This window comes from Pyrus communis, chromosome 13 (assembly GCF_963583255.1).
Source record: "Pyrus communis chromosome 13, drPyrComm1.1, whole genome shotgun sequence".
Taxonomy (NCBI): Eukaryota; Viridiplantae; Streptophyta; class Magnoliopsida; order Rosales; family Rosaceae; genus Pyrus; species Pyrus communis.
This window is the reverse complement of record NC_084815.1, coordinates 22866803-22891731: the sequence shown is the minus strand read 5'-3', so window position 1 is coordinate 22891731 and position 24929 is coordinate 22866803. Positions and strand designations below refer to the sequence as shown.

Genomic DNA, 24929 nt, shown 5'->3' with positions numbered 1-24929 from the left:
GGTTAAGTCCCAAACAAGTCACAACGTACGAAATATACATTGTAAAACATGGTGGAATATTAGTTTGCATATGGCCAGTTGTTACACATGAGCTTTGGCTCAGGTGTTTCACGTATGTATGATAGATTGGTTTTCCCTTCATATTTGGAGAGGCTAAAATTAATTAGGATGTATGAACCGTGGTGATTGTGCAATTTGAACGCTAAACCCTACATGTTACATTATGATATATATCCATCACCACGCAATTCTCTGCATGATGTGCTCTGAAATATGATCTTATAGTATGATTCTGATTCTGAGCTTGCTTGGAAGTGCTTTTAAAATTACTGAATGCGTTTGTGGAACCAATTCTTAGTAACAAATCAAGTGACGCTTTCAATCATTTTAAAATTACTTCCAAACGAGCTATCTATCATGTGCGTCAGTTGAAAGATTATACATGTATATGCTTTTCTTGCCTGAGATGAAACCATGTATGCGAAGTTTTTTTTTTTTTTTTTTAATACCGATCAAGGGTTGAAAGTTGTCGTTTACAACTGTCAAACTCTATACAATTATTATTCGTCATCGTCATCTATATGTAGAAGTTGCGGCTAAACTCTAAACGCTTAGAAAGTATATATTCTACGTCAACGGGCCACGCTAGCTTTATATATAGGGTCCTAGATATGGAATCCCTTTTCGGTTTTTGTCAAATTCATACGAGGGTATGAGCAACCCTTTCTTGACCTATAACATAGAACACAGTTATAACTTTTGTTGTGTGTAAGAATCAATAAGGAAACGTTAGTAAACTTATTTGTGTAATATACTTTTAATTATATTGAAATACATTTTTTTAATCGAAGCGATAACGATAATTCATTAATAGAAAACACAAATACAATATGGTAGCTATGGTTACAAGAAGGGTGCCAATTAGGTGCATGTTCTGCAGTGACCAAATTTTTGACCCGCAGAGAACAAAACACGTCAAACAATAGTTATAAATCCCCTACATAGCCACCACAACCAACACACAAGAGCCACATTAGTTCGAATATGCCACAATAGATCAATTGTGAAAGATTCGATAACAAGGATCACACAAAGCCAAATTGCAAAAAAGTAAGGCCACACAAACTCCATTAATAGATTCATAATTTATTTCATACTGTTTGACCAAAACTTATTGATTTATTGGTCACCATTTTTACAGTTTAGTGGTAGTCTCTGTTTCTCCTGCTTCGGTTGGCTCAAATAAAGACAAGTTTGTCATACCATTAACTTGGTCCGCCCAAATTACAACTTGGCTCAAACAACCTCGAGATCTCAAGTTTTTTTTTCGATCAATAAAAAGTCTGAAGTTTGAATTTACACATATAATGAATTTGATACCTAATTATGTTTCAGCCGTTTTGTAGCCCAAAAACGTCATCGCACTTGCCGTTGCATATGAAAAAAACATTATTTATTTTAAAAAAGCAAGGAGCCTTGGGACTGGGGCTTGTATTGTTGGGCTTCTTTGCCATTCATATGCTCATTGGGTTGGGCACTTGAGTTTCGGTTTTGTAATGAAAGCTCAAATCTTAGGCCCAACTGAGCATCCCGCTCTATGGCTCGAAACGACGTCGTGGCCTTATGAACGTCCGTTGACAAAAATGACAGTACCCCAAGAAGAAGAAGAATTTGAGAGCACATCACCAACGAAGGAGGTTTTACAATTTCCATGCCATAAGCTTTCTGCAAGATCAACCAAAATTCCTCAGGTACGATCCCAATTCTCTTAAATCCCATTCAATTTATTCCCAATTACTTAATTGTATTTAGTTTGTGCTAATTACTGATTAATTAGTTAATTTCAAGAAGGATTTCGTGATTTCATATGCAAACCCTTTTGTTTTTAATTTTATATTTAATTTTTGGGGGTTTTCTGCAGGTTTTGTGAAGTGGGTTTTGATTAGTGGCGAGAGTGAGTGAGGATGGTGTTGGTGTTGGCCTTGGGGGATTTGCACATACCCCACAGGGCACCTGATCTGCCTGCAAAGTTCAAGTCCATGCTTGTTCCTGGCAAGATCCAGCACATCATTTGCACTGGAAATCTTTGTATCAAAGTATGTTTCTTTCTGGGATTCTGTGAATCCCTCATTGATTTTCTTCAATTTTGGCTATTGGGTCTTGATCCCATTTCGAAGTGATCTTTGGGTTATTTTTGCTGTGTTTTCTCTTGTTTGGTTGCCCAGAAAGTAATATCTTGCATATAGGAAAGGCATTATGAATTTGGCTTATTGTCGAACTTTTGCGCATGTTGCTGTATAGACTTGGATTGAGAGTGATTTCCTGAAAACAATGTCATTTGGATACGACTGACTATAGGAAATAGTGTGCGTCCACCCATGTGTATATTTATTTTGAACGCGAAGAATTTCTTGTTACCGACTGCTTCATTGGTTAATGTCTGCATATACCCTGTTGCTATTGCTAAGATTTCTGGATAGAACTTTCATTTCGTTAATTTGTACATATACTCTGACATCTATTACTTTGCCAGTTATTTCTAATATGTCTTATGTTTGTCATCGTATCTGCTTGGTCTCCAAGTATGTAACGGCTCATGCAATGGCTAATAATCTACTTTTAGTTCCTGCAGCACTACTACTATTTTGGTTGTACATTATTAAGTTTCTTAAGATCACAATTATTTTGGTCGTACATTATCCCACTTCTGAGAATTTGCTACTAAATTTCAGGAAGTTCATGACTACTTGAAGACACTTTGTCCCGACTTGCATATTACTCGAGGTGAGTATGATGAAGAGACAAAATACCCAGAGACCAAAACACTAACCATTGGTCAGTTCAAGCTAGGGCTGTGTCATGGCCACCAGGTTTGCTTCCTCATTATCTCTTCACTTAATTTATCTATATTAAACTAAGTATGTTTAATATCTCAAGACATTGCATTTGACCTGTCACCAAGCGGATGATACATTACTTCTCCATGAACTGTCATTTTTAATATTACTTCTACACCAAGTCTTTTCCGGTTGTTTGGATCAAATACTTATGCTGATTTACCAATCCCTTAAACTCAGGACACGGTTCCTGTTATAATATAAGCTTACGATGTCACTTCATCATGTGCCCATTTGTGACTCACAATGCCTTCAGCATGAAACATATCACTCTTTCTTGCCGTAGGAAAAAATAAGAATAAGTAATACTTGAAAGGTGTTCTATGATCGTTTCGAAGAGATAAATTGCATTAGTTTATCTGTTTATTCCACCTAGAGAAGTTCCATCAAGAGTAGAAAAATGTAACTTCAGCTCCTGAAAGATTCTGAGTTTGTACCTCTTTTGAAGAGAAATAGGTGTACAACTACCATATCTTTTTCCTTTTGTAGCCAAAACAGTTGGTGCCTTTGTGATGAATAGAAGTATTTCATGCGGTTATTTGGAATGAGGCAATTATATACACTACTACAATGGTGTTTACATTTGGCATATCGCATTCTTTTTAAATTTGAATGTCATCGGAGAAAGCTGTGTCAATTTTTCCTTTCCTTGCATATCTTCATATTTCACCCAACGATAATGAAGTTGTAACTTGATTTGATGTTCTGTAGGTTATTCCATGGGGAGACCTAGACTCACTAGCCATGCTTCAGAGGCAGTTGGATGTAGACATCCTTGTGACAGGCCACACCCATCAGTTCACAGCGTACAAACATGAAGGAGGTGTCGTTATAAACCCAGGGTCTGCCAGCGGCGCTTATAGTAGCATCACCTATGATGTCAACCCAAGCTTTGTCCTCATGGACATTGATGGTCTTCGTGTGGTTGTTTATGTCTACGAACTCATCGATGGAGAGGTTAAGGTTGACAAGATTGATTTCAAGAAGACAACTGCCGCTACCCACTCCGCTCATTGAACTCGAATTTCATGTACTGTTTTGTTGTAGACTTTGGATATGTGTTCTGTGTTTGTAATTGTGTCAAATGGTGCAAATTCTGGTTTTATAGTGATTGAGCTTTCCCAACAAAGATTTGATAAACTTGTAACTTGTTTGCTTGTATGCCAGACCTCGTTGGGGATACAAACATCCTTGTTTATGAGAATCTGGTACATAAACAAGATTTTAACCTAAAAAGGCTACCTACATTTTACACCCTCCATGTTTTGTGTCATTTCAAAATGGGTCAAGCTTCATTAGATTTGATGACATGGTGAGCATGAAATTCGTAATTGCGATGACATGTAAGCTACATTTTTGCCGCACTGACAAGTAAACTCATCAACTTAATGATATTTTACGTACAAATATCCAAAAGGTCTAAGTTGATACTGTTTCACAACCTTCCGGGACAATGTGAGAAAATTGAAACCTCAAGATCCAGTTTAAAAATCACCTCAAACCTTGAGAGTGTAAAATGTAGTTAACCCAATTTTTTTTAATATGATAAATCCACAAACGAAACTATTACAAACTTCTAATAAAAAACATAATTGAATCGATCACTAACAATATTGTCTAATCATAAATGATAGATATCAAGTTCGATGGACATTGGACATTGAATAGACAATAAAGGATACCAAAAACCCTTTATGCACTACTTTCTAAAACCCAACCAGCTTGAAACTCAACTACTTAAAAAGGTTCCCCAATATTTTGAATGCCCCACATTTATCCATATGTCTCCCAAACCCTCCATCATCAAATCAAACTGCAACCCTTTTGATGAAATAACATCTCTCTTGCAAAAATGCAAACACAAAGACCATCTCCATCAAATCCATGCACGCATCGTGACCACAGGCCTCGTCCGCAAGCCTTCTGTAGCAGGCAAACTTGTTGCATCTCTTGCCTCCATTCCCCTCCCCGCCACAAACTCCGCCGCCCGCTCGATCGCCGACGGAGTCAAGGGTCTCGATTCCTACACCTGGAACACCATCATCAGAGGTCACTTGGCGGGGAATCAACCAAAAAAAGCGCTTTTGGTTTATTCCCATGTCAGAGGGAAGGGTCTGGAGGTGGATAGTTATACCCTTCAGTTTGCTATCAAGGCCTGCCGCCTGATGCCATTGGTTCTTGAAGGGAAGCAGTTACATAACCAGATTTTGAAACTGGGTTTTGGCTCTGAGATCATAATTCAAACTTCCCTTGTGAATATGTATGGTTTTTTCGGTGAGCTTGAATGTATGCAGCAATTGTTTGATGAAACGCCTCAGAGAGATTTAGTCATGTGGAATTCAGTTGTTGCTGCATATTCTCAGCACAATTTCCCTTATATGGCACTTGCAGTTGCAAGCGCCATGGCCGGTGAAGGTTTGAGACTAAATGGGTCGAGTGTCGTTAGCTTGCTTTCCGCTTGCTCGTTTTTGAAGGCGATAAGGAAAGGGAAGGAAGTTCATGGCTATGTGATTAGAGGACAGCTTGTCGATAATCATGATGTTTTTGTTTACAATGCTTTGATTAGTATGTATTCAAGATGCGGGGTTTTATCAAGTGCTCGTCGGATATTTCAAACGATGCCAATGAAAAATGTGGTTTCTTGGACTTCTATGATCAACGGTTATAGCGATAACGATCATCTGAAGGAGGCATTCTGGTTGTTTGAACAGATGGACTCTGAGAAAATAAAACCAGATGAGGTTACCATTTTGGGAGTTATTTCAATGTCCTCAAAGTTTCGAAGCTTCAAGATCGCGGAGTGGATTGACCGTTATGTCGAGAGAAATGGGTTTAGAAGTACAGGGAGCATTGCGATGTTAAATGCACTGATGGACATGCATGCCAAATGCGGGAACATCAAGAAAGCTTGTGAAATTTTTGATGGCATGGAACAGAAATCGTTAATGTCTTGGACTACCATCATACACGGATTAGCGATGCACAGTGATGGAAAGCAAGCGCTGGCTATGTTCTCTCAGATGCAAAGAGAAGGGTGTAAACCAGATGCGGTTGTATTCCTCAACATATTGTCTGCCTGCAGCCACGCAGGAATGGTGGACGAGGCACGAAATTGTTTCAATTCAATGGTAAACGATTACCACATGAAACCGTGGATGGAGCACTACGGTTGCATGGTTGATCTACTATGTAGAGCTGGATTGGTGAGTGAGGCATTTGAGTTTGTTCAGACCATGCCGTATAAACCAGATACGATGATATGGCGAATGCTGCTCGGGGCATGTCAAGGCCAAGGAGATGGTAGTTTAGCAAGACGGATTATGAGCCAGTTACGTGAGATAGGGCCGAAAAACAGCAGAGACTACGGAATGCTATCAAATTTGTATGCCGCCATGGAAGAATGGGACAATGTGAAGGAGATAAGAAGGGAGATGAAGGAGAAGGGAGTAATAAAAGAGGATCCTGGGAGCAGTTCAATTGAGGTTTATTAAGAAAATGCACATGAAAATTTGACTTATCAAATTTCATTTTTTTTAATATAAGCAATATTGAGGGATGAAATTCAAACTTAAAACCTCGATCAGTTGATCAAAGATGCTAGGGTTGGCAGAAAAATTTAAAAGCACCTTTGAGTTGTAGAAGTGTTTTTTATAGGGAATTCTAATAAAAATTTCTACATGTTTATAATAAAAGCGCTTATTACCAGAAGTGCATCCTACATAAGCATTCTTAACAATGCATATTTTGATTCCAAATTTAATGCTAACTTTGACTAGTTCCTGCAAATTGAAGTATGAGAAGGACAACAGTCATAACGATACTAATAGCACTGTTTTGCCCTAACTTCAAAGTTCAAGAGTCATTCATTTCCTTAAAAACGGTCGGAGTTGTAAAAGTGAATCCTGGAGAAACACTTATTATTTGCTTGCTTGAATTTTTAATAAAAATTTCTACATGTGTAAAAATAAACGCACTTTTTACATAAGTGCTTCATGCGTAAGTAATTCCATACAGAACATATCTTGATTTAGGGTTCCAAGATTTGAGTAGTTAAACCAAATTCAAGCATGAGAAGGACGTAACATTCATAACGATACTAAATAGCATTGTTTTGACTTAACTTCAAAGTCACTCCTTTCCATATACCAAAAAGGCCTCGCAAGCCAAATCCGAACCAAATTACTTAAAAGTACAGAAAATATAAATAATACCAGGCCTTTGCAAATCTAGTCCCAAACTAAGCTTTTCTCTAAATTTTCTTCCTTTATCCCCCTACTTTTCTCAGCTTCTTGTTCTTATTCTTCAAAGATGTCAAGGAACGGAGTCTTTGCCAGCTGTGAAGTATGGCAGGAAAGCAGTGAACTCGCCGACGACGGTTCCTCGACAAAACCCGAGTTCTTGATCGATATGTATGCTCAATATTCAAGGTACCCTCCAAGCTTCCACGAGTTCAAGGAGCAATGCCACATTCTGACAGAGAGCATAACATCCTGGTCTGTGATATCCAACATGCTTTCGCAGGCGTCGGTTCCCTACCAAGTTCAGCCGTCCATGATCCAGGTGATTTCTAGTCGCGCTCGTGAAATCGCCAGTCATCCTGAGAACATGAACCGCAAGACTATTCGGATGGTAGTGCATCTTACAATTGGTGATTATATGTTGCAGTTTGTGCGGACAAAAAATATGTCGATTGAGGAGTTGGAGAGAGTCAAAATCGAAGGCTGCGGGAAGCAATGTGTTATATGTTTGGAAGAGATGCAGTGTGGTTCTGAAGCGATTCGCACGCCTTGCTCGCACGAGTATCACGAGAGTTGCATAGTGAAATGGCTGAAGATGAGTCTCCTCTGCCCGCTGTGCCGGTTTGAGATGTCTGCCAATCCTCATGACAAATTATTTGTAGCTAGTTTTTAGAAATTCTTTGTACAAAAATGTGATCAAACTCTTACCAGATTATTAAACGGCAGATTACGTCCTTGATGCGTATAAAATTTTGCACTGCTGCGACACGTAATATGCTTTTCTTGGTTCTCTTTCTTAATCCTTTTCTTTTAGTACAAGTTGTTAAGAAAGTTTGGTGTCAAATTTTCTGGCTGAGTTTTCGTACCAGACAATGTGGTGCATGGTTGGTACCTTTCCCCTTGTTGGATGCTACCCAAATTTCCCATCTTCGACTCAACTGAGTCATTAAACATTATAAAATTAACAGTCTAACAACATAACATACTTTTTGCGGAGCTAAATTTATTGAATTAGACCAGTTTTTGCGAAGACGTCTCTTAAACTACTTGATTTCTCAAATGCTAGCTCGCTAAGCAGCTGTAAATCTATAAAGCATCACATGCAAGTAGGCCTCTCCGGGTTTCACAATCTGCGAAGGGAAATTCGGGTGATTCACAGCATCCGGGAAACCCTGCGTCTCCAAGCACACTGCAGCGTGCTTTCTGTACACAAACCCGCCTTTCCCCTGCACATTGTCCAACATGTTACTTGTATAGAACTGCAGCCCTGGCTTGTTGGTCCATAGTTCCAATTTTCGCCCTGACACGCTGTCATGCAACACTGCTGCCTTACTCAAATGATTGGGACTCGAAGGGTCAAGCACATAGTTGATGTCATATCCATCCGGCAGCCCATTGATCTTGCTACCAATTTCTTGGGGCTCCAGGAAGTCGTAGGGTGTTCCTTTCACAGGGACAATTTCACCAGTGGGGATGAGTTGGTCATTAACTGGTGTAACCTTGGACCCGAAGAGCTGGATAGTGTGCGAGAGGATGTCACCGCTGTTTTGGCCGCGGAGATTCCAGTAGGTGTGGTGTGCTAGGTTCACCGGAGTGGCCTTGTTATGAGCTTTGGCTTCCATTCTAATAGCTAGTTTATTTGTGTCAATAATCATGTAAGTTACCGACACAGAAAGATCACCAGGAAATCCTGCAGTTTTAGCAGAAAATGTTACTAGTAGTTACCGTTTTGTTTGACAAAACGATATTCTAAATTGCTTTGATCTACGAAAAGAAGAATTCTAACGTTGGCACACTGCCTCGACCAACTAGCTTAGCTCACATATGCTGAAAGTATTACTCCTTATCCAATCTATATTTTACCTTGTTCACCATCCAAGCTGTCATAGGTGAATGTTATGTGACTATCTTCTTTGTGACTTTTTACTGTCCACACAACATCACCGAACCCTTTAAGGCCACCTGAGATAAAATTACAAGTGAATTAAGTTAAAAATTAAGAAATTATTCTAAATTATGGAGAGAAGGATTCAAACTCGGACGCAAAGCAGTGGACACATTGTCGTGACCAACTGACCTAACTCACATTCTCGATTATGTACTCGAGAATTAAATTTCCAAAAGAAAAATTATGAACATGTATACCATGGAGAGTGTTATTCCCGTCATTAGCAACCAACTTATATTGGACGCCATTTAATTCAAACTGAGCTCCTCCAATTCTGTTTGCAACACGTCCAACAATGGCTCCAAAGTAGACTGAATCATTCTGCAAATACATGCAACAACTGTATAAACATTCAAAGGCAACCATTTTAATTCGATCGTAACACGAAGAAGATGCAACAGATTCATGAACTAACCGTGTACTCGTTAAGCGATTCGAATCCAAGAACAATGTCGTCTAATTTTCCTGAAATACAACGAAAGAAATCACACAATGAGCGCATTTAAAATTGTAAAATATTCAGTTCGAAGTCACAGTTCCGCGAACCGTTCTTGTCGGGGAGAATAACGGAGAGCACAGTGGCACCATAGTTGGTGAGCTTCGCAGAGAAATCTCCCTTCTTCAGTTCATAAACTCCAACCTTTTCATTTGCCTCAGAGCGATCGAAAGCCAACGGAAGCAAGAGAAAACACAAAAACAAATATATCTTAGGCATTGTGGATGAAAAATAAACACCATACAAAACCGAATAAGGAAAAAAACAAATTTCCACCAAGAAAGGGGTTGAATTTGGCTAATATATAGAGAAGAAAATTGAGATTAGATTATGATAATTGTTTGGATAATTAGAAGGATAAGGATGTGATCATATTATGTAGATAAAATTGCGAAGAAAATTAGGTAAATATGTTTGACTTTGTAATTCCAGTTTTGACTTCAGTTGAGATTTCAAATTTTGGAATTTCGATTAATATGAATTACGAAACTACCAAATATAATACATTTGAAATTTATGTTGGGATGTAATTTATCTAAAGGTGATTATCCGGCCTTATTTTTTACCGTGTCATTAGGTATAGTCCAGCGGTAATCCGCTCAGACTACGTAAGTGGGTTCAATATTGTTAGTTTTTACCATGTGCCACTGATAAAACCGGCGACTCTCTTGCCTATGAGCATCAAATCTGAAGACGAGATTTAGAATCGCATTTGAAGACTCAAACTGTTATAAGTTCGATTAATAGCATAGGGGTATAAAAGACGTTTGAAAATAATTAAAAAGAGCATTACAAAGCTTAAAAAAAATGCTAACTCATCATCACATAAAACGAGTTGCTTAGGTGAAACAAAAGTCAATGAATCTCAATTGATAAACATAATATAAAGAATTGAATCTAATGATTAATTGTGTTAATGGTCTAATGTCCAATTATCTTTTATCACACATAAATATCTAAAATTGAATAAATTACATCCCAACATAAATTTCAAATATGTTATATATGGAGGTTTTGTGATTCATATTGATAAATAAAAAATCCTAAATATTAAATTTTATAGGAAGTCAAAATTGGAAAGTCAAAGATACTTGCCTGATTTGCTTTGAAATTTGCTCCATAGATCTTTCAAATCGAAATATAATCGCATCTTTATCCTTATAATTATCCAAACCAATAGCATAATCTACTCAATTTTTTTTCCCTATATATTGACCAAATTCAACCCTTTTATGGTGGAGATTTTTTTTTCTTTTTCCTTAATTAGCAGTATAATTATGATGTTAAAACCTCGAATAAGCAACCAAATTCAAAAAACAAAAGGAAGGCTTGACAAAAACAAAGGGCACAAAAATTACTAAAAAAATGGAGAGAGAAGTTGCTAATATTGAGGGAGAAGTTCTGTTCTTATAAATCTGCAATCCATCCAGACATACATTTCGACATACTTTTTGTCACTGCAAAAGTGTGAACTACCCAACTTTGCTTGGGAACAAAACAATGACTAACAATCGGAACACGAAATTCGTTACTTTCTACCTGAAAACAAGGGAAGAAACGACGATATATTTTCTCCTTCTGCAAAAGGAGAAAGAATCGATGTACAACAAATACAAACTAATCAACCCATTACTTATTTATGTACCAGAAGCTACAGAAGAGATCCAAATGAATATTTCCAGAGTAAAATTATGACAATCATGTCAATTCAATGGAGGATTGAGCCCCAAGTGCAACCTTGATGAAGACATCCTCCAATGTGGTGTCGGCTAGACCCCACGCGAAAACTGTGAACCTGCTCTTTGCGTTCTCAACCGCTTCAAACACATCTGTAATTCTGACCTCGTGTTTTGGCAACTCAAACTTCTGGGTTCCGGATAGATGGTATATCCTGTTAGCACTTGGGGAGAGACGCCGCACCAAGTTCTCCACCTCTTGCTCGTGATTCGAAGATGTTGTCATTGTGAACACATAAGATCCTCCATATCTTGCTTTCAGCTGAGTACACCATTGTAGTAACAAGAGTATTATGCAGAAAGTGTCTAGAAACTCTATCTTATGCACATGCTATGGCACTAAGTTAAGATACCTCTTTTGGGTTTCCTAAGCACTGCAAGCTACCATCCACAAAAACTCCTAACCGATCACACAGAACCTCCGCCTCTTCCATGGAATGTGCTGAAGAATACACAAACAAGATTTATGAGTAAACGCAGAAGCAAAAGCGGTCATTATGCGGGTTACTTAACCCTACTCCATACAGTACTGAGCCATCATAGATTTTATAATTGGCAATACAGTAACTGGAGGGGAGGAAGGGGGAGAGAGAGTACTGGTTAGGATGATTGCCCGGTCTTGTTTTGCACGCTTCACAGCAGTCCATAAGTTGTTTCTTGAAGCTGGATCAAGTCCAGTACTGGGCTCATCCATGTAAACAACCTACAAGGAATTTGTAAAAGAACATGCAATAATTAGAGCAGCATCTTGAGATAACAGATCTAACTTTCGAGCCAAAGTAGCTTTGATAGAGCACGAAGACGTACTTTGGGATCCCCTATAAGTGAAATTGCAACGCTAAGCCTTCTCTTCATGCCTCCACTATACTTTCCAGCTTGTTTGTCTGCAACCCCACCGTGAAATAGATTGACACTTTTCAAAGATTCTTCCGCTGCCTTCAGCAACAAAATTGGCACGTGAGACAAATCAATTAAACTTAGGATCTTATTCTCAAAATAATAATTGTGCTGACTATATCCATATAACTAGATATCTACTTACTTGTATTAATCCAGAACCTTTGAGGTTCTTAAGTCTTCCATAGAATAGCACATGCTCCCTTCCTGTCAGGGTTTCCCATAAAAGGCTAACAAATGTCCGGAAAACCAAGAAATTAATCAGGTATTAAATCTTTATACGAAAACTTTGCCTTAAGCATAAGGAAAATGTTCCATCTTACTCATGCTGTGGACAAACACCCATGCTGGTGTATATTTCATCCATCTGAGTCCGGATGTCCAGACCCTGAACGTATGCAGTGCCAGAGGTTGACTTTGTGAGACCAATCATCTGCAGAAAGATAGATACACATAACTTTTAAAGTTTTGAAGAACAAAGAAAGCATAATTTTGAAGACCCTTTTTTGATATACACTGGAATTTTTGTGTACATAAGTTAAAGTTTAAAAAGACTATACTCACCATACTGATAAAAGAGGTCTTCCCAGCACCATTAGGGCCAAGCATACCAAAGCACTCCCCTCGAGACAAAGCAAGAGACAACCCTCTCACTGCAAATTTTTCCGGGTTTCCGTCTCTTCCAGGATAAACCTTCTTGAGGTTGTCGCAGATGACAGAATGAGTTGTATCTGAATCCAGTAGCAATTTTTCAACCTTCTCCCTCTGGACATAAGGTCTTAGCGTTATCCAGGCTTACAACTCTAGCCTCAACTTAGTAAGATGAAAAAAACATAAAGATATGACAGGCATGCATGAACAGTGCAACTTATAAGCATCAATAAGAGTAAGGAGAAATATTATCTTTCCACCTAAATAAACTGAAAAGTTATTAGAACAATTTGTACCATCCATTGTATTGCATCACATAAACTATACCAGCAATGAAGATTTATTGTTTAAGTGCAAGAAAAAGTTACCTCTTGACAGACATCAGGTTTCTCCATCTCAATAGAAACTTTAGATCCCTGCCTTTGCAAACTACGCATCCTAGGATATGGCAGTTTCTTCTTCCTAAAGCGTTGGAAGCAAAAGAAAGTACCTTTCCCTGTTCCTAATGATACAGCTTGATCTACGTAATATGCAAAAAGAAGCACGACAAACCACTCGACAACCATGATAATCAATACCTCTGTCATCCCATTCTTGCTATCACTCAAATCTCCCCACCGCATCCCATCAGTCCCCATGTAATTCCCGTTAAACGAATATTGTGCAAACTCATATAAACCACGATATAAAGAGAAGCCAGGATATAGCTCCAGAACGATGATCCAACCTCCTACAACAACGCAAAATAACCTTATAAGGAGCTGAGCTTTGAGAAGTACAAAATATGTTGCATGATATAAGTTTTCAACAGGAAATAGTTCTGGCAGAAACAAACAAAACAAGGCGATAGATATTTTCATAAATTTTTTTCACTTACTAGGGAATGATGTATCTTGAACAAAAAATTGAAAAAGAAAGCCTCCTAAAAGCCCAGTTCCAAACACAAATATGTAACCTATAACTGTTATGATCAGAAAACATGAGAAGCATGTCAATTAACTCATCTTATTAGATCAAAGTTGAGAATAACCCACTACTTTCCATACGAATATAAATAAACAACATCAAACCTGTAGCAGTCTTCACGTCTGAAAACATTGCAGCTACTAGAAAAGCCAGCGATATTTGCAGGTTTATATAAATGAAGTAAAATATAAATTGGATGCTGTAGTCATTCAGTGAGAAAAATTTTAACCCTGTAATGAAGTCAACTTAGTTAAAGGAATCGAAGTGAATCCATGCCGAGATAGTTGTTGAGTAGTCGTATCATTACCTATACCGGAGCCAAATATAACAAAGCACAGCATGTAGATTGAAGATACTGTAAGAAAATAAGTATAAGAAATCATCCAATAAGGCCCATCACCAAGCCCATGCATTTTCATCATGATTCTCAGTTTCTGTTGCCTCTCGTATACCAGTGATGTCAAAACAACCTACATCAGAAAAGGGTAAGAAAGGGAAACTATACGTATGTATACTCATACATCAAAATTTGTACATAGCATCAAGATAAGCTTGAGCAAAGGAGACGCGTTTACAAATACATTAGAACAGAATATAGTGAAATATCATTTCCACAATACATTGAATTTGAAATCAAAAGATGTAAAGCACAATCCATGTCAACAAATAGGACTGTTAGATTTGAGAAAGTCCTAATATGGACGAAAGGAGCTTCTTGTATTTACCGGGAACAGCTGTAGAATGACCCATGTAAAGAAGAGTGTACCAAGAAGAGAAGAAAAATCCAGCCTCAGTTTGGTTTCAGGCTTGGGCATTTCTTTCACAAACTCAAACAGCATTTCCGTACCAAATCCTTGTACAAACTGAAGGTATGCATTGGATGCCTGTGAATACAAGTGTTAGCACTATTGTAATCTGCAGCAGAGAAGAAAACTCAACAAGCAAAGAAGCTATAGGTACATACCAGATTCACTGAGCGTGGAAGCCGCATCAAAGCAATAGCACCTCTTCCCCTGTCATTCTTAAATGTTGAATTGTACCATATGCTTACATTAAAATTGTTCCCATTTGAGTTAGAGAAGTCATAGGCTGAAAATATAAAATAAAATAATAAAAAAATAAAAATAAAAACTCATCAGTATTCGTGCCGACAGTGTAGTTCTTTAATTAAATCAATCAACACAGCCAGATATACGAAGTTGATGACCTGAAAGTATTTCATTAATCTTCCTCTCTGAATTGCTCTTTTCGTAACCTTTATACAGCTCACTGTTTATCTCAGACGAACTATCCCGCCACAAATGTAAACCTTGAACACATCTAACCTCTGGGTTTAAGAAAAAAATCAAAGACAATGGTTTAAGGTGGCATGCAACAAAAAATTAAACTTTCAAGTGAATTCAACAATCAATGTTCACTCATATAAATGCAGCACAGATGTGCACCAGAGAGAATTAAAGCTTCCTAAGATATATTATAGATGATTTACCTTGTTGGATCTTGATGGATAATATGTTAATTGGAACAGAAAATGTAGAGTTTTGTGAGCATTGGCTCTGAACACTATATAGGGGAAGACCCGAATTGAAAGCCGGATCAAGGAAGTTGGAATAGTCAGGCGTCGATTCTGAGCCCTGAAACATTTCATAAGAAGTGACTTCATAAGCAAAGCTGAAAATTTTTACAAGGACAAAGTAATGTATGATATTTGAGATGAAAAAAAGGAAATAGGACTTCAATATAAAAGGAAAAAGTAGCAGCTTAGAGAAAAGATAACTTACTAAAGCACTACGGGCTAAATAATCCAGACCAGATGAATTCAGAGTAGAACTTCTGAACATACTCCCAGCCAAAACTACAAGAACGCAAAGAAAATGGTCAGCACTATTATACTAGAGTGAAAAAGAAGTCAGTCCAATTACAACAATTAATGATTTAATTAAGTCATAAAAGTCATTAAAATAAAAAAATTGACATGCTAAAACACACCTTCTCTGAGAGATTCAGAGGACAATACCTTCTCCGAGGGATTGATTTTTCCCCGTGAACAGTACAGTTACAGGACAGGATCCTGACCTCTTACATGACACATTTGGCAAGTCTTTATGTGGAATAACATCAGACATAACAGCGCGATAGTCAGGAGCCGGCACTTGTAGCAATGGAGGCCATTGTGGAGGATCAGGAACCGGGCAACTGGGCCCTTGTGTTAAAGTTGAGTATTCCAGTCCACAAACTTTCTCACACTTTCCATCACCGTTTGTATCAACACAACTGCAACCACACCTGTTTTCAGGCTTATCCAGTTCATTGTTGACCAAATGTTGGATGAGCACAAGCAATAGACACAGGAGAATTGGAAATGAAACTAGCCGAATGTTCTGTTTGATATTTCTTTTCTGCATAAATGAACACATAAATGGTATCAGTCTGAATCCAAGTTGAACAATACGCGTTTTTTAAATCTACTCAATTTTCTTCAACTTTGATTCCATGGTTGATTGTTTTAGAGCGGAGAATCGGCATTCAAAGTTTAAGCTTTTAATTGTCATCAGATTTTATACAAAGCATTATTTGTAGAACTCAAAAAACCAGAACGACCCAATTGACCATTGCTCATACACAAGAAAAATAGCTTATCAAATAACAAAAATAAATAATCTGGCACAATTAACCAATAATTTACAAAACTAAAACGAACCCAGAAAGTAAAAATGTGCGACAAAGTAAGAGAATCTCCAACATATGTGGCAAAAATGGAAAATGCATATGAAAAAGAAAACAAAAGGGGAAAAGCAAAGAATGAAAACCCAGAATTCTGCATTCGAATTTTTAAATTATTCTACAATTTTCCTCAGTTTTCAGACATCAAACTAAAACGATTCCCAAACGAGAGAGAGAGAGAGAGAGAGGGAGAGAGAGGGCACCTGGAAAGTTAGGTTCTTTCTGAGCAGAGCATTGGCCTGAGTCCAGAAGCTGGCAGGCCCATGGGATGTATCCGCCATTGAATTACGGCCACTGGTAAGCAAGAAATGTGACCGTTAATCTCAACTTCCAAAACAGTAAAACCCCAGAATTCAAATTTCCCACTAAAGATTAAATCTTTGTTATCTCATTGCTGCAACTTTCTTCGCTCTCAGAATTTGCTCCGCTGCTGCTGCAGCTGATATGATATGGGCAATTGGAATTTGGAAAGGAAACGGCTTTTTGTTATTACATGCCAAGCGGCCTTTTGTTATCCTACGCTGCTGATCTATCCCTTCGTTAAAATTACCATCCTGCCCTTTGCTGCGTTTATTACTCTCAACAACAATAATTTCTTTAATTTTTGTTATTTTAATGCTTTATTATTTTTTGTTCGTTATTTTTTTCTCAACAATGAAAAAAGGGTGGGCGATTGAGTTAAGCAACGTAATAGGCTAATCATAATATGATATGTATTCATCGGAAAAAAACATTATTAAATCATAATACTAGTGATCAAACTTATGTTGTAATAGATCTGCTAAACCTATTAAGCCGTAATATTAGTAACAATTTTTTTTGTTAAACAGTAAGGAGTTGAGTCCACTCTCCGAATTACTAATTTGTTTTAAAGTAAAAATTTGCAGCCGTTTGGAAGGAAGCATCTGTTTGATCACACAAGGGAAGACTCGAGGGTACCCTCGTATAATTCCCACGTTCCATTTTGTCGCTTGAGCTACGGTGGTGGTCCTCAGGCTAATGAATGCGTTCGGTTTTATCTTTATGTTTTTTTTTTTTGGAATGTATGAAATACGTATGAACGAGGGAACAAGTATAATTTTTTGACAGTTTTAACAAACACTCCCGGTATTGTTCACTTTTAATGAAAATCACATTTTTTACCTTTTCCTGGTACTATTCACTACACTTTTATTTGTCATTTTTCATTAACACTGAAGTTTTTTTGAACTTTCGTTTAGTTTTCATTAACTTTTTTTTTACTAAAATTGGAATTTGAAACATATTAAAAGAAATTGATAAATTCTACTTAGACCACGGGACACCTTTCGTAGTGAGGGAACTCCTCTGTTTTTAGCTTAACCCTAACATTAATTCAACAACTCAGCAAAGAAACTAGAAATGAGATCATTAGAACAGGAATCTGGTCTACTTTGTTTAAGAACATATATAATAATAGGCTCCAAGAAATTGAAGCATTAATTTATATATTCCATCTTCCTTAAGGTTCAAGTTAACGAAAAAATCTTTAGGGGCCATTTGGTATTTTTATTGGACTCAATTCTTAATTTCTAAGAATGATAAACGTAGCGAAATTACTAGTATTTATTAGTTTCAAAAACAAAAAATTAAATCCAAGAAGAATACAAAACACGCCCTTAATCTTTAGGTATAAAAACATTTTTGTAGATATTACCTTTGTTTCGCAAGTAAAAAACCACATAAAAGTTCCCCAATATTTCTCGAGAAGTGATTTTTACGCACTCTTTTTAACTTCACACATACTCTTCCATATTTATGGCCATCAGATTAATAAATCATACGAAATCAACAACCAGAATTAAACAGGAATGCCTAAGAGAATTAAACAGAATTAAACCAGAATTAAACAACCATCTCCCCATTTTTATTTAACTGCATATTTTAATTGAAAGAAATAATCTCCCTGGCATTTTTTGAGTGTACAAGCTGTGTAAGAAACTCAAAGGCACAACAAAATACAGAATCAGTCAGCCACTTGCAAGCATTACAAATGATCAAGTTCGCAGCATGAAGCAGAGCATACACGAAAGTGCAGATAAACTGATAATCCTCTATACAATACACGTTACGAATGGCCAGAAATCGCGTCGTAAGACTGAATAAATCAACCATGTCTGAGACTTAATGCATGAAACCTATGATGTACATTCACTCATCAAATATCACAAACGCGGACAAATCACGAGAGGCTCTTGGCTGATGGCCACAGCCTTCTAAACTACAGACGCCGTTACAGTTTAACAACACTTTGAATCACAAAATGCGTAAAAATAAAGAACCGAGACGAATGACTGACACTTTATATTGAAAATCACCTTATCGATCACCTCCTCCACTCTGTTTGGGTTACCTTTCCTGCAAAGTCAAACAAGAACCAAGGTGATTGGTACTAGAAACAGAATTCAACCTTTTTTAAGGTAAATCATCGTGCACGTTGAGAACTCTAATAGAGAATTAAAAAGATGAACTTCCTTGTGAAGAACAATAAAGCAATGCATCAATGCAAGTGTATCGACGGGTTTGAAAGATTATGCCCCATCTTCCAGATCAATGTAGAATTGGAAAGCAAGAATCGGTCTATTAAGGATGCGAAATCATACCAATTCCATCTCTCGAAGTTGCCCGAGGTTTGTCACTTTTATTTCCTCCTTTGCCACCTGTTTGAACAAGTCGATGCATCCTTGGCGATTGTGAGCTGATGTTGGTATTAGTTGCTGATGGCAGAGAATGACGACGAGTAGAGTTATTTTTCTCAGTCACGTCTTGTGCCAACCTAGGGGAGCCTTGTGCTCTCAGCTTTGCCTTTGCAGATTCAGTTGCAGCCATATAACTTGGTACTGTTGGACTGCTTTGCAACCCATTCTCTGAGCGTTCTTGTTTTGCTGGAGTAGAAGATTTCCTGCTAGATTTCTGGTTGTCATTGGTTGTTAAATCTTCCTTTTGGTTCAAAACCCCATTTGAGGATGAGATATTTTCATCCTGACCATTGCTTTCTGTTAAAATCTTCAACTCAATTGCAGCTTCAGCACTAGGTGTATTCACATCTTTACTAGTGCTATCTGTCAAAGGCTTCAGATCTTCGGTAGCTTGATCAATATATGATAGGTTAAATACCTCTTTTGGTGCCGATGGTTCAGGAGTTATTTCTGTATCAGGCCGACTGGATGGAATCCAGGTTAGCTCTTTCTTAAACTTCTCGACAGAGTTACTAGTGCCTTCAAGAACATCAGGAACCAAAGTGCTTGATGCCTTTTCCAAACTCTGTTTGACACCCTCAGCTTCACTTTCTGCCTGCACAGAATTCTCTACAATGGAACTATGAACCTTCCTCAAATTACGTTTAACCTTTTCAAGCTCAACTTGTGGGTTTTCCTGCACTGCATCTGTAGGATTGCTAGGAACTTTCCTAAGGTTACGCTTGGGTTTCTCAAATTCAGAGGTTGCTTGCACTGAGACACTTTCAACATTTGCAGAAGAAAGCCTCCGGCTGTTGCGCCTTACCCTGACTGTTTGAGCCTCCGGGTGCTTTCTCTGAGATTTTGAATCTAGAACTTTCCTTGGTTGGGGAACTGGTTTCCAAAAATGGGTTGCTGACCATCGTTCCAACCAGTTTGAAACTGAATTTGGATTCCCAGGTTCATATTGCAAACTCAGCGGCATCACAGTAGGTGAGAAAGCAAGAAGCTGAGAAGAGAAAACCAAACTGTTAGAACATCTCATACAAACCGGACACGGACACAGAAACTGATATGACAAATTATGATTCAAATCTAGACCATTGTTACAATGTTGAACTTACCTTGAGAATGAAAACATTTGCTGACAGCTTTGCCATTTGAACTGACGTATTAACTCCAACAGGATTCACTAGCTTGCCCTCCTGATAGACAAAATATATGAGGAATATAATTAAAAAGTGGCGCTAAGGAATCTAAAAAATATCTAGCCTAATGATATTAGCAACAACGTAGCGGGTGAATGAACCTAGATGTCTTCCTATATTATCCAATAGCAGTTCCAAAGCCATTTGGGGATGGAGAAAAGAAGGGGACTGTGACGTCCCTTGTTCAAAGATGACAGTAACAAATTGTAATTGATAAACGACCAAGTATTTGAGGCATTTACCAGAGGCATCACACTGCATATCTTTTGCATTTCCAGCCCAACATCAGACTCTCTCACCCGTTTTCCACGAGCAAGTGCCTGACACTTGACAATGCCCGACATACTGAACAGAGTAGCAACAGCTTGTCTCCGAACCAGGTGCCCCCGGATAAGTGCCTGTAACCTTATTATTCCTTTGAGGGCCCAAAATGCTCGGCGTGCCTTCAGATAATATACCAATTCATTCAGTAATTTGTGATCTCAACAAAAAAATAATTGATACAATAAGCATTAGACAAAACAAACAAACTTAATTCACTGACTTACTAGATAACCCCTAAAGGCAGCCTGCGCCTTTGTTGCTGCTTGCTCTTGCCTGATTCTCTCAGGATCATGCGCCACATCTTGTGGCGCAGATCCTTGTGTTTCTGTACTTTGAATTCCTGGACCTCCATCACTTAATACACTTGGAGTTTCCTTGTTCTCCAATTCTAAGTCTCGGTTGTTATCTATGGTGTTGGTGGTTTCATGAAAAGCCACATGTGGATCTGAAGAATAATCAGCTCCGGTTGCCCTGGCAGCAATCACCACCTCTTTCTGATTTGTAACTTTCTATACACAAGGGCGAAAGACATAAATATAGAATCTGTGTAAGTTATTACGTTAATTACATAAGGAGAAACTTATGAAATTGAAGAGATAACTTAGATGCAAACGGCAACCTATGAAAATTAAAGTGGAGTAAGCTTTATGTCAATATTAAAGGAAGCATTTGAGAATAATGTGTCAGCTCAATAACGATTGTTTTACCTCTCTTCCTTTAGGAATGCCGGCTTTCGACGATTTCTTTCCAAACAGCACCGTTTTGATCCATTTGGCCGGTGATTTGCCCATCTCGCGAAGGCCAAGAGCCAGAAAAATCCTGAATTGCAAATTGAGTAAACGAAATCAAACCAAATTGATGTCATTCACTCCGACAACAAAAAGAAGACAAATAACGAAGCAATGCAATCTCGCAGTTTCCAAAAACCAAACATGTTTTCAATATCTGCCCAGTTCTTCCATATGAATCAAAATACACACCAAAAGAGCAACACACGGAGAGATCCTCAAAACATTCCGCTCCCGATCTCAACCGACACCCCCAACCTTCAAACTGAAATTCACTAAAACCTTGAAGAAAGACAATTCCCAACGTCCCATTCCTCATTGAGATCTTCAACTAATGCACTAAACGTTACACTCAACATCCATTAATGGCAGCATCAATGCAATCACTTAAAGTCAATTGAGATTACAGGAAATCTAGAGCTCCATTAACTTACATTAATTAAGATAACATCTCCACAACAATTAGCATTAACCAAAAACTCCAGAAAACACCACTAAGCAAATCACACCACTTCCACTTAAATCTAACTAAAAACTCCAACAACCCACAAGATCTTACAACTCAATTAACTTGCTTATTATATAACGCTGAGTTAAACCAGATCTGAAACTTACCTCACAAATGTGGACCTTCAAAACCCCAAATCTACAATTCCTGAAAGAAAAAAAAAACAGAAACCCAATATTTTTCAGGCAAAATTAGCAAAACCCAGAAAAAAAAGATTTGAGCTTTCTGCAACAGAATGCGTAAAAGATTGAAGATTTGCACAGAAATTGATGGAACAAGGAAGGAAAAAATGTACCATGAGTGAGAGAGAGTCTGCAGAAAACCCAGAAAAAAATATGTTCTAAATATAAAAAAATATGAAAAAGCTTTAGCCTTTGCTTTCTACTCTCTGTACTTTGCAGTTCAAAAAATCAAGTGACTACAAAAAACAAAAATCAACTGCGGTTAGGTCCAGGATAACGAAATGGGATCGTTTATGATTGGCCAATTAAACCGAATATTTTCAGACTGCATTACCTGATGGGTTGGATTTGGAGTTGTATTGTAATCCGAGGGTCACAAATGTAAGCTTACAATGGGGATGGTTGTAGAGGATTAGAGGGTAGGAATAAAAGACGATGCGTCGGCAGTCCCGAGCGTGCAGTTTCCCAGTTGCTTCGAAACCAAGGGTGCCAGCGTCCTTATATATTCCCAAGCATGGTGAAATGTCGATTTTGTCCTTCCAAGTAAATCGAATCGGAGGCGCGGTTGCGCGCGTGAATTAACAGCGTCCGTTAGATTAGGCGGCAGAGGTCAAACGGAGTCAAGAGTGTGATGACTTGCTGGCTGCTCTCCCCCTCTTTTACTTATACATATTTTCAGACTGCATTACCTGATGGGTTCGATTTTACTTATACATGTTTGTTGTAACTAATAGATAGATCCATACCAAGAGCATATCTCACTTTGAAACAATCTTATAACGGTGATTTTTACACGCTATTTTTTTCGTTTGTGTACCTTGTTAGCAGAGGCATACAAACAAGAAAAGAGACTGCAAAAGTCGTTTCCTTTACTTATCATAAATTATAATTTGAGAGAAAAATACTTGGCCTAGACCACAATGAGACAGTCATAAGTATATATCAAACTTGCTATCTAGATGAGTCGAATACATTGTCTAAAATATCGATATCGGTTGCCTTCGACGAAAATTATGAAAATATGCAATGGAATGGTATATCAACTCATTTAGATTTAGTCGAAATCAGATAAAAATTCAAAAGTTCAAAGTCTGCAATGGGTTCCAGCAAAACTTATGTAGTAAAACGGTAAATATTGTTGATGTTCGTTGATTTTCCTATATCTCGCCAATCCAAGGTGAAGTTTGCATTTTAATCACTATTCTCATATCGATTTTTTATTTTTCGGATATCTTTACGAAAATATCGACAATTTCGTAAATTTTTCTTTTTTAACAAGCGATATTATTTACATTAAAGGGGGAGAGGATTGGCTTAACCTCACAATAGGCCATCAATAATGTGGTTCAAATTCGTCTTTGGAGAAAATCAAATATAAGACCTCTTACTTACAAGTAAAGATGAATACCACTAGACTATAATACTAAGTGGCAATTTTGTAAATATTTTAAACATTGAGCGAATATGAAACATTCACTTACAAATGCATTTACATCTAATAGGTTTGTTGAAATATTTAAAATTTTTGTGGCCCTTTTGCGGTGTACCGTTTAAAATCGCATATCACAAGATATACATGTGCAGGACATGTCATCTACCAACCCAACCATTAAATTGAATGCCATGGCTGCCACAATGGTAAAGGCAATGCCCTACCAAATCATGTATAAAGTTAGGATCAAGTTGTCAATCCAACCAACAAACATAAATGGTAATTACACTACACTAGTAGGACAATTTCGCATAAGATAAAATTTTGACCCTAATTGGTTACAATTTCATATTCTTACGCACGATCACTAATAATGTGACACATGTTTTATTGTTTTTAAATTTCAATAACAATTGAATTTTTATGTAGATAAAATTTTCAGTAAAAACTTCACGTTGTCAGACTTGTAGGATTTTCCAATAAAACCAACTCTAATAATTGGGGTTAAAGCTTGAATTTTCAGCCCATAAAATTCATATTCGATCTCATTCATCGAATTTAATGTATTTATAAGTTTGATTTAAAAAAAAATCTAGGCAGCTGAATCAACCAATTGTTCAACCACATGGGACATCCGATAAAAAAAATAGTCATTGGTCTTTCTGCAAGTGGCTGACATCGCCAACTTCTGAGTTCCACAGTTAGGTCCCAACTACTATCCTCGACTCATTTTCTAGGCTAAATTTGGCCAAAAAATAACTCTTAAACATTTTTTAACCCAATTATTGGAGAAGCTTTGAGGGGTTTGAAACTCAAATTTTGATTTTTAACCAAACCATTGGAGTTGGTCTAATAAGTGGGGGATGGACCAAGCAAAGGGGATGTGCGCGTGATCACACCTATTTCGTGTTTGGCCCAATGGGCCGGAGAGTCTCACCCATCATGCATGTCCAAGCCCATTCCAAAAGCAAGTCCGACCTAAATGACAAAGAAAGCAGAAAAAGATTTCGCTGTATCCTTTTTCTGGGAATCTGCGGGATTCCATGATCATGTCCGTTCATAGTATATCATACGGTTAATTTTTATTAAGTACTATTTATGTTTAATTTAAATTTTAATAATTTCTAATTCACGATGTACCATGAACGAAAACAACATTTTATTTATTTATTTTTTAATTTTTGACCGGGAGACAAAAGGTAAAAGCTGAAAAAACGCCCTCCGTCTACCTCTTCTAA

At 37.6% G+C, this 24929-nt stretch overlaps 6 protein-coding genes across 7 annotated transcripts; 3 read left to right on the top strand and 3 right to left on the bottom strand.

Annotated features, from left to right (window-relative positions):
• The first annotated feature begins 1638 nt into the window (after positions 1-1638).
• Positions 1639-4151, top strand: LOC137712672 (vacuolar protein sorting-associated protein 29-like). Its single transcript, XM_068451799.1, has 4 exons — positions 1639-1751; positions 1922-2096; positions 2733-2870; positions 3609-4151. The coding sequence occupies exons 2-4, from the start codon at positions 1965-1967 to the stop codon at positions 3912-3914; spliced, it is 576 nt and encodes a 191-aa protein (XP_068307900.1). The 5' UTR covers positions 1639-1751; positions 1922-1964; the 3' UTR covers positions 3915-4151.
• Positions 4152-4678: 527 nt separating this feature from the next.
• Positions 4679-6388, top strand: LOC137712379 (pentatricopeptide repeat-containing protein At1g08070, chloroplastic-like). Its single transcript, XM_068451469.1, has one exon. The coding sequence runs from the start codon at positions 4679-4681 to the stop codon at positions 6386-6388; it is 1710 nt and encodes a 569-aa protein (XP_068307570.1).
• Positions 6389-7205: 817 nt separating this feature from the next.
• Positions 7206-7808, top strand: LOC137712378 (uncharacterized). Its single transcript, XM_068451468.1, has one exon. It carries the CDS (start codon positions 7206-7208, stop codon positions 7806-7808), a length of 603 nt encoding a protein of 200 aa, XP_068307569.1.
• A 97-nt stretch (positions 7809-7905) lies between these two features.
• Positions 7906-9878, bottom strand: LOC137713690 (uncharacterized). The gene is made up of 5 exons (XM_068453023.1): positions 9630-9878; positions 9499-9548; positions 9281-9404; positions 8999-9097; positions 7906-8825 (listed from the first exon to the last, which is right to left on the bottom strand). Exons 1-5 carry the CDS (start codon positions 9796-9798, stop codon positions 8206-8208), a joined length of 1062 nt encoding a protein of 353 aa, XP_068309124.1. The 5' UTR covers positions 9799-9878; the 3' UTR covers positions 7906-8205.
• A 1091-nt stretch (positions 9879-10969) lies between these two features.
• On the bottom strand, positions 10970-17015 carry LOC137712837 (ABC transporter A family member 7-like). Of its 2 annotated transcripts, XM_068452010.1 has the most exons (19): positions 16757-17015; positions 15847-16228; positions 15611-15684; positions 15319-15463; positions 15037-15156; positions 14794-14918; positions 14555-14713; positions 14137-14299; positions 13934-14059; positions 13741-13824; positions 13442-13593; positions 13232-13365; positions 12777-12975; positions 12536-12645; positions 12358-12442; positions 12123-12251; positions 11913-12018; positions 11669-11757; positions 10970-11577 (listed from the first exon to the last, which is right to left on the bottom strand). In XM_068452010.1, exons 1-19 carry the CDS (start codon positions 16832-16834, stop codon positions 11278-11280), a joined length of 2760 nt encoding a protein of 919 aa, XP_068308111.1. In that variant the 5' UTR covers positions 16835-17015; the 3' UTR covers positions 10970-11277. The 2 variants fall into 2 exon arrangements, with proteins under 2 accessions (XP_068308111.1, XP_068308110.1); XM_068452009.1 differs by having other exon boundaries at positions 12777-12977; positions 13232-13593.
• A 1515-nt stretch (positions 17016-18530) lies between these two features.
• Positions 18531-22475, bottom strand: LOC137712760 (protein IQ-DOMAIN 31-like). The gene is made up of 8 exons (XM_068451914.1): positions 22373-22475; positions 22185-22224; positions 21489-21600; positions 21006-21290; positions 20700-20900; positions 20374-20454; positions 19175-20258; positions 18531-18929 (listed from the first exon to the last, which is right to left on the bottom strand). Exons 3-8 carry the CDS (start codon positions 21570-21572, stop codon positions 18898-18900), a joined length of 1767 nt encoding a protein of 588 aa, XP_068308015.1. The 5' UTR covers positions 21573-21600; positions 22185-22224; positions 22373-22475; the 3' UTR covers positions 18531-18897.
• Positions 22476-24929: the final 2454 nt, after the last annotated feature.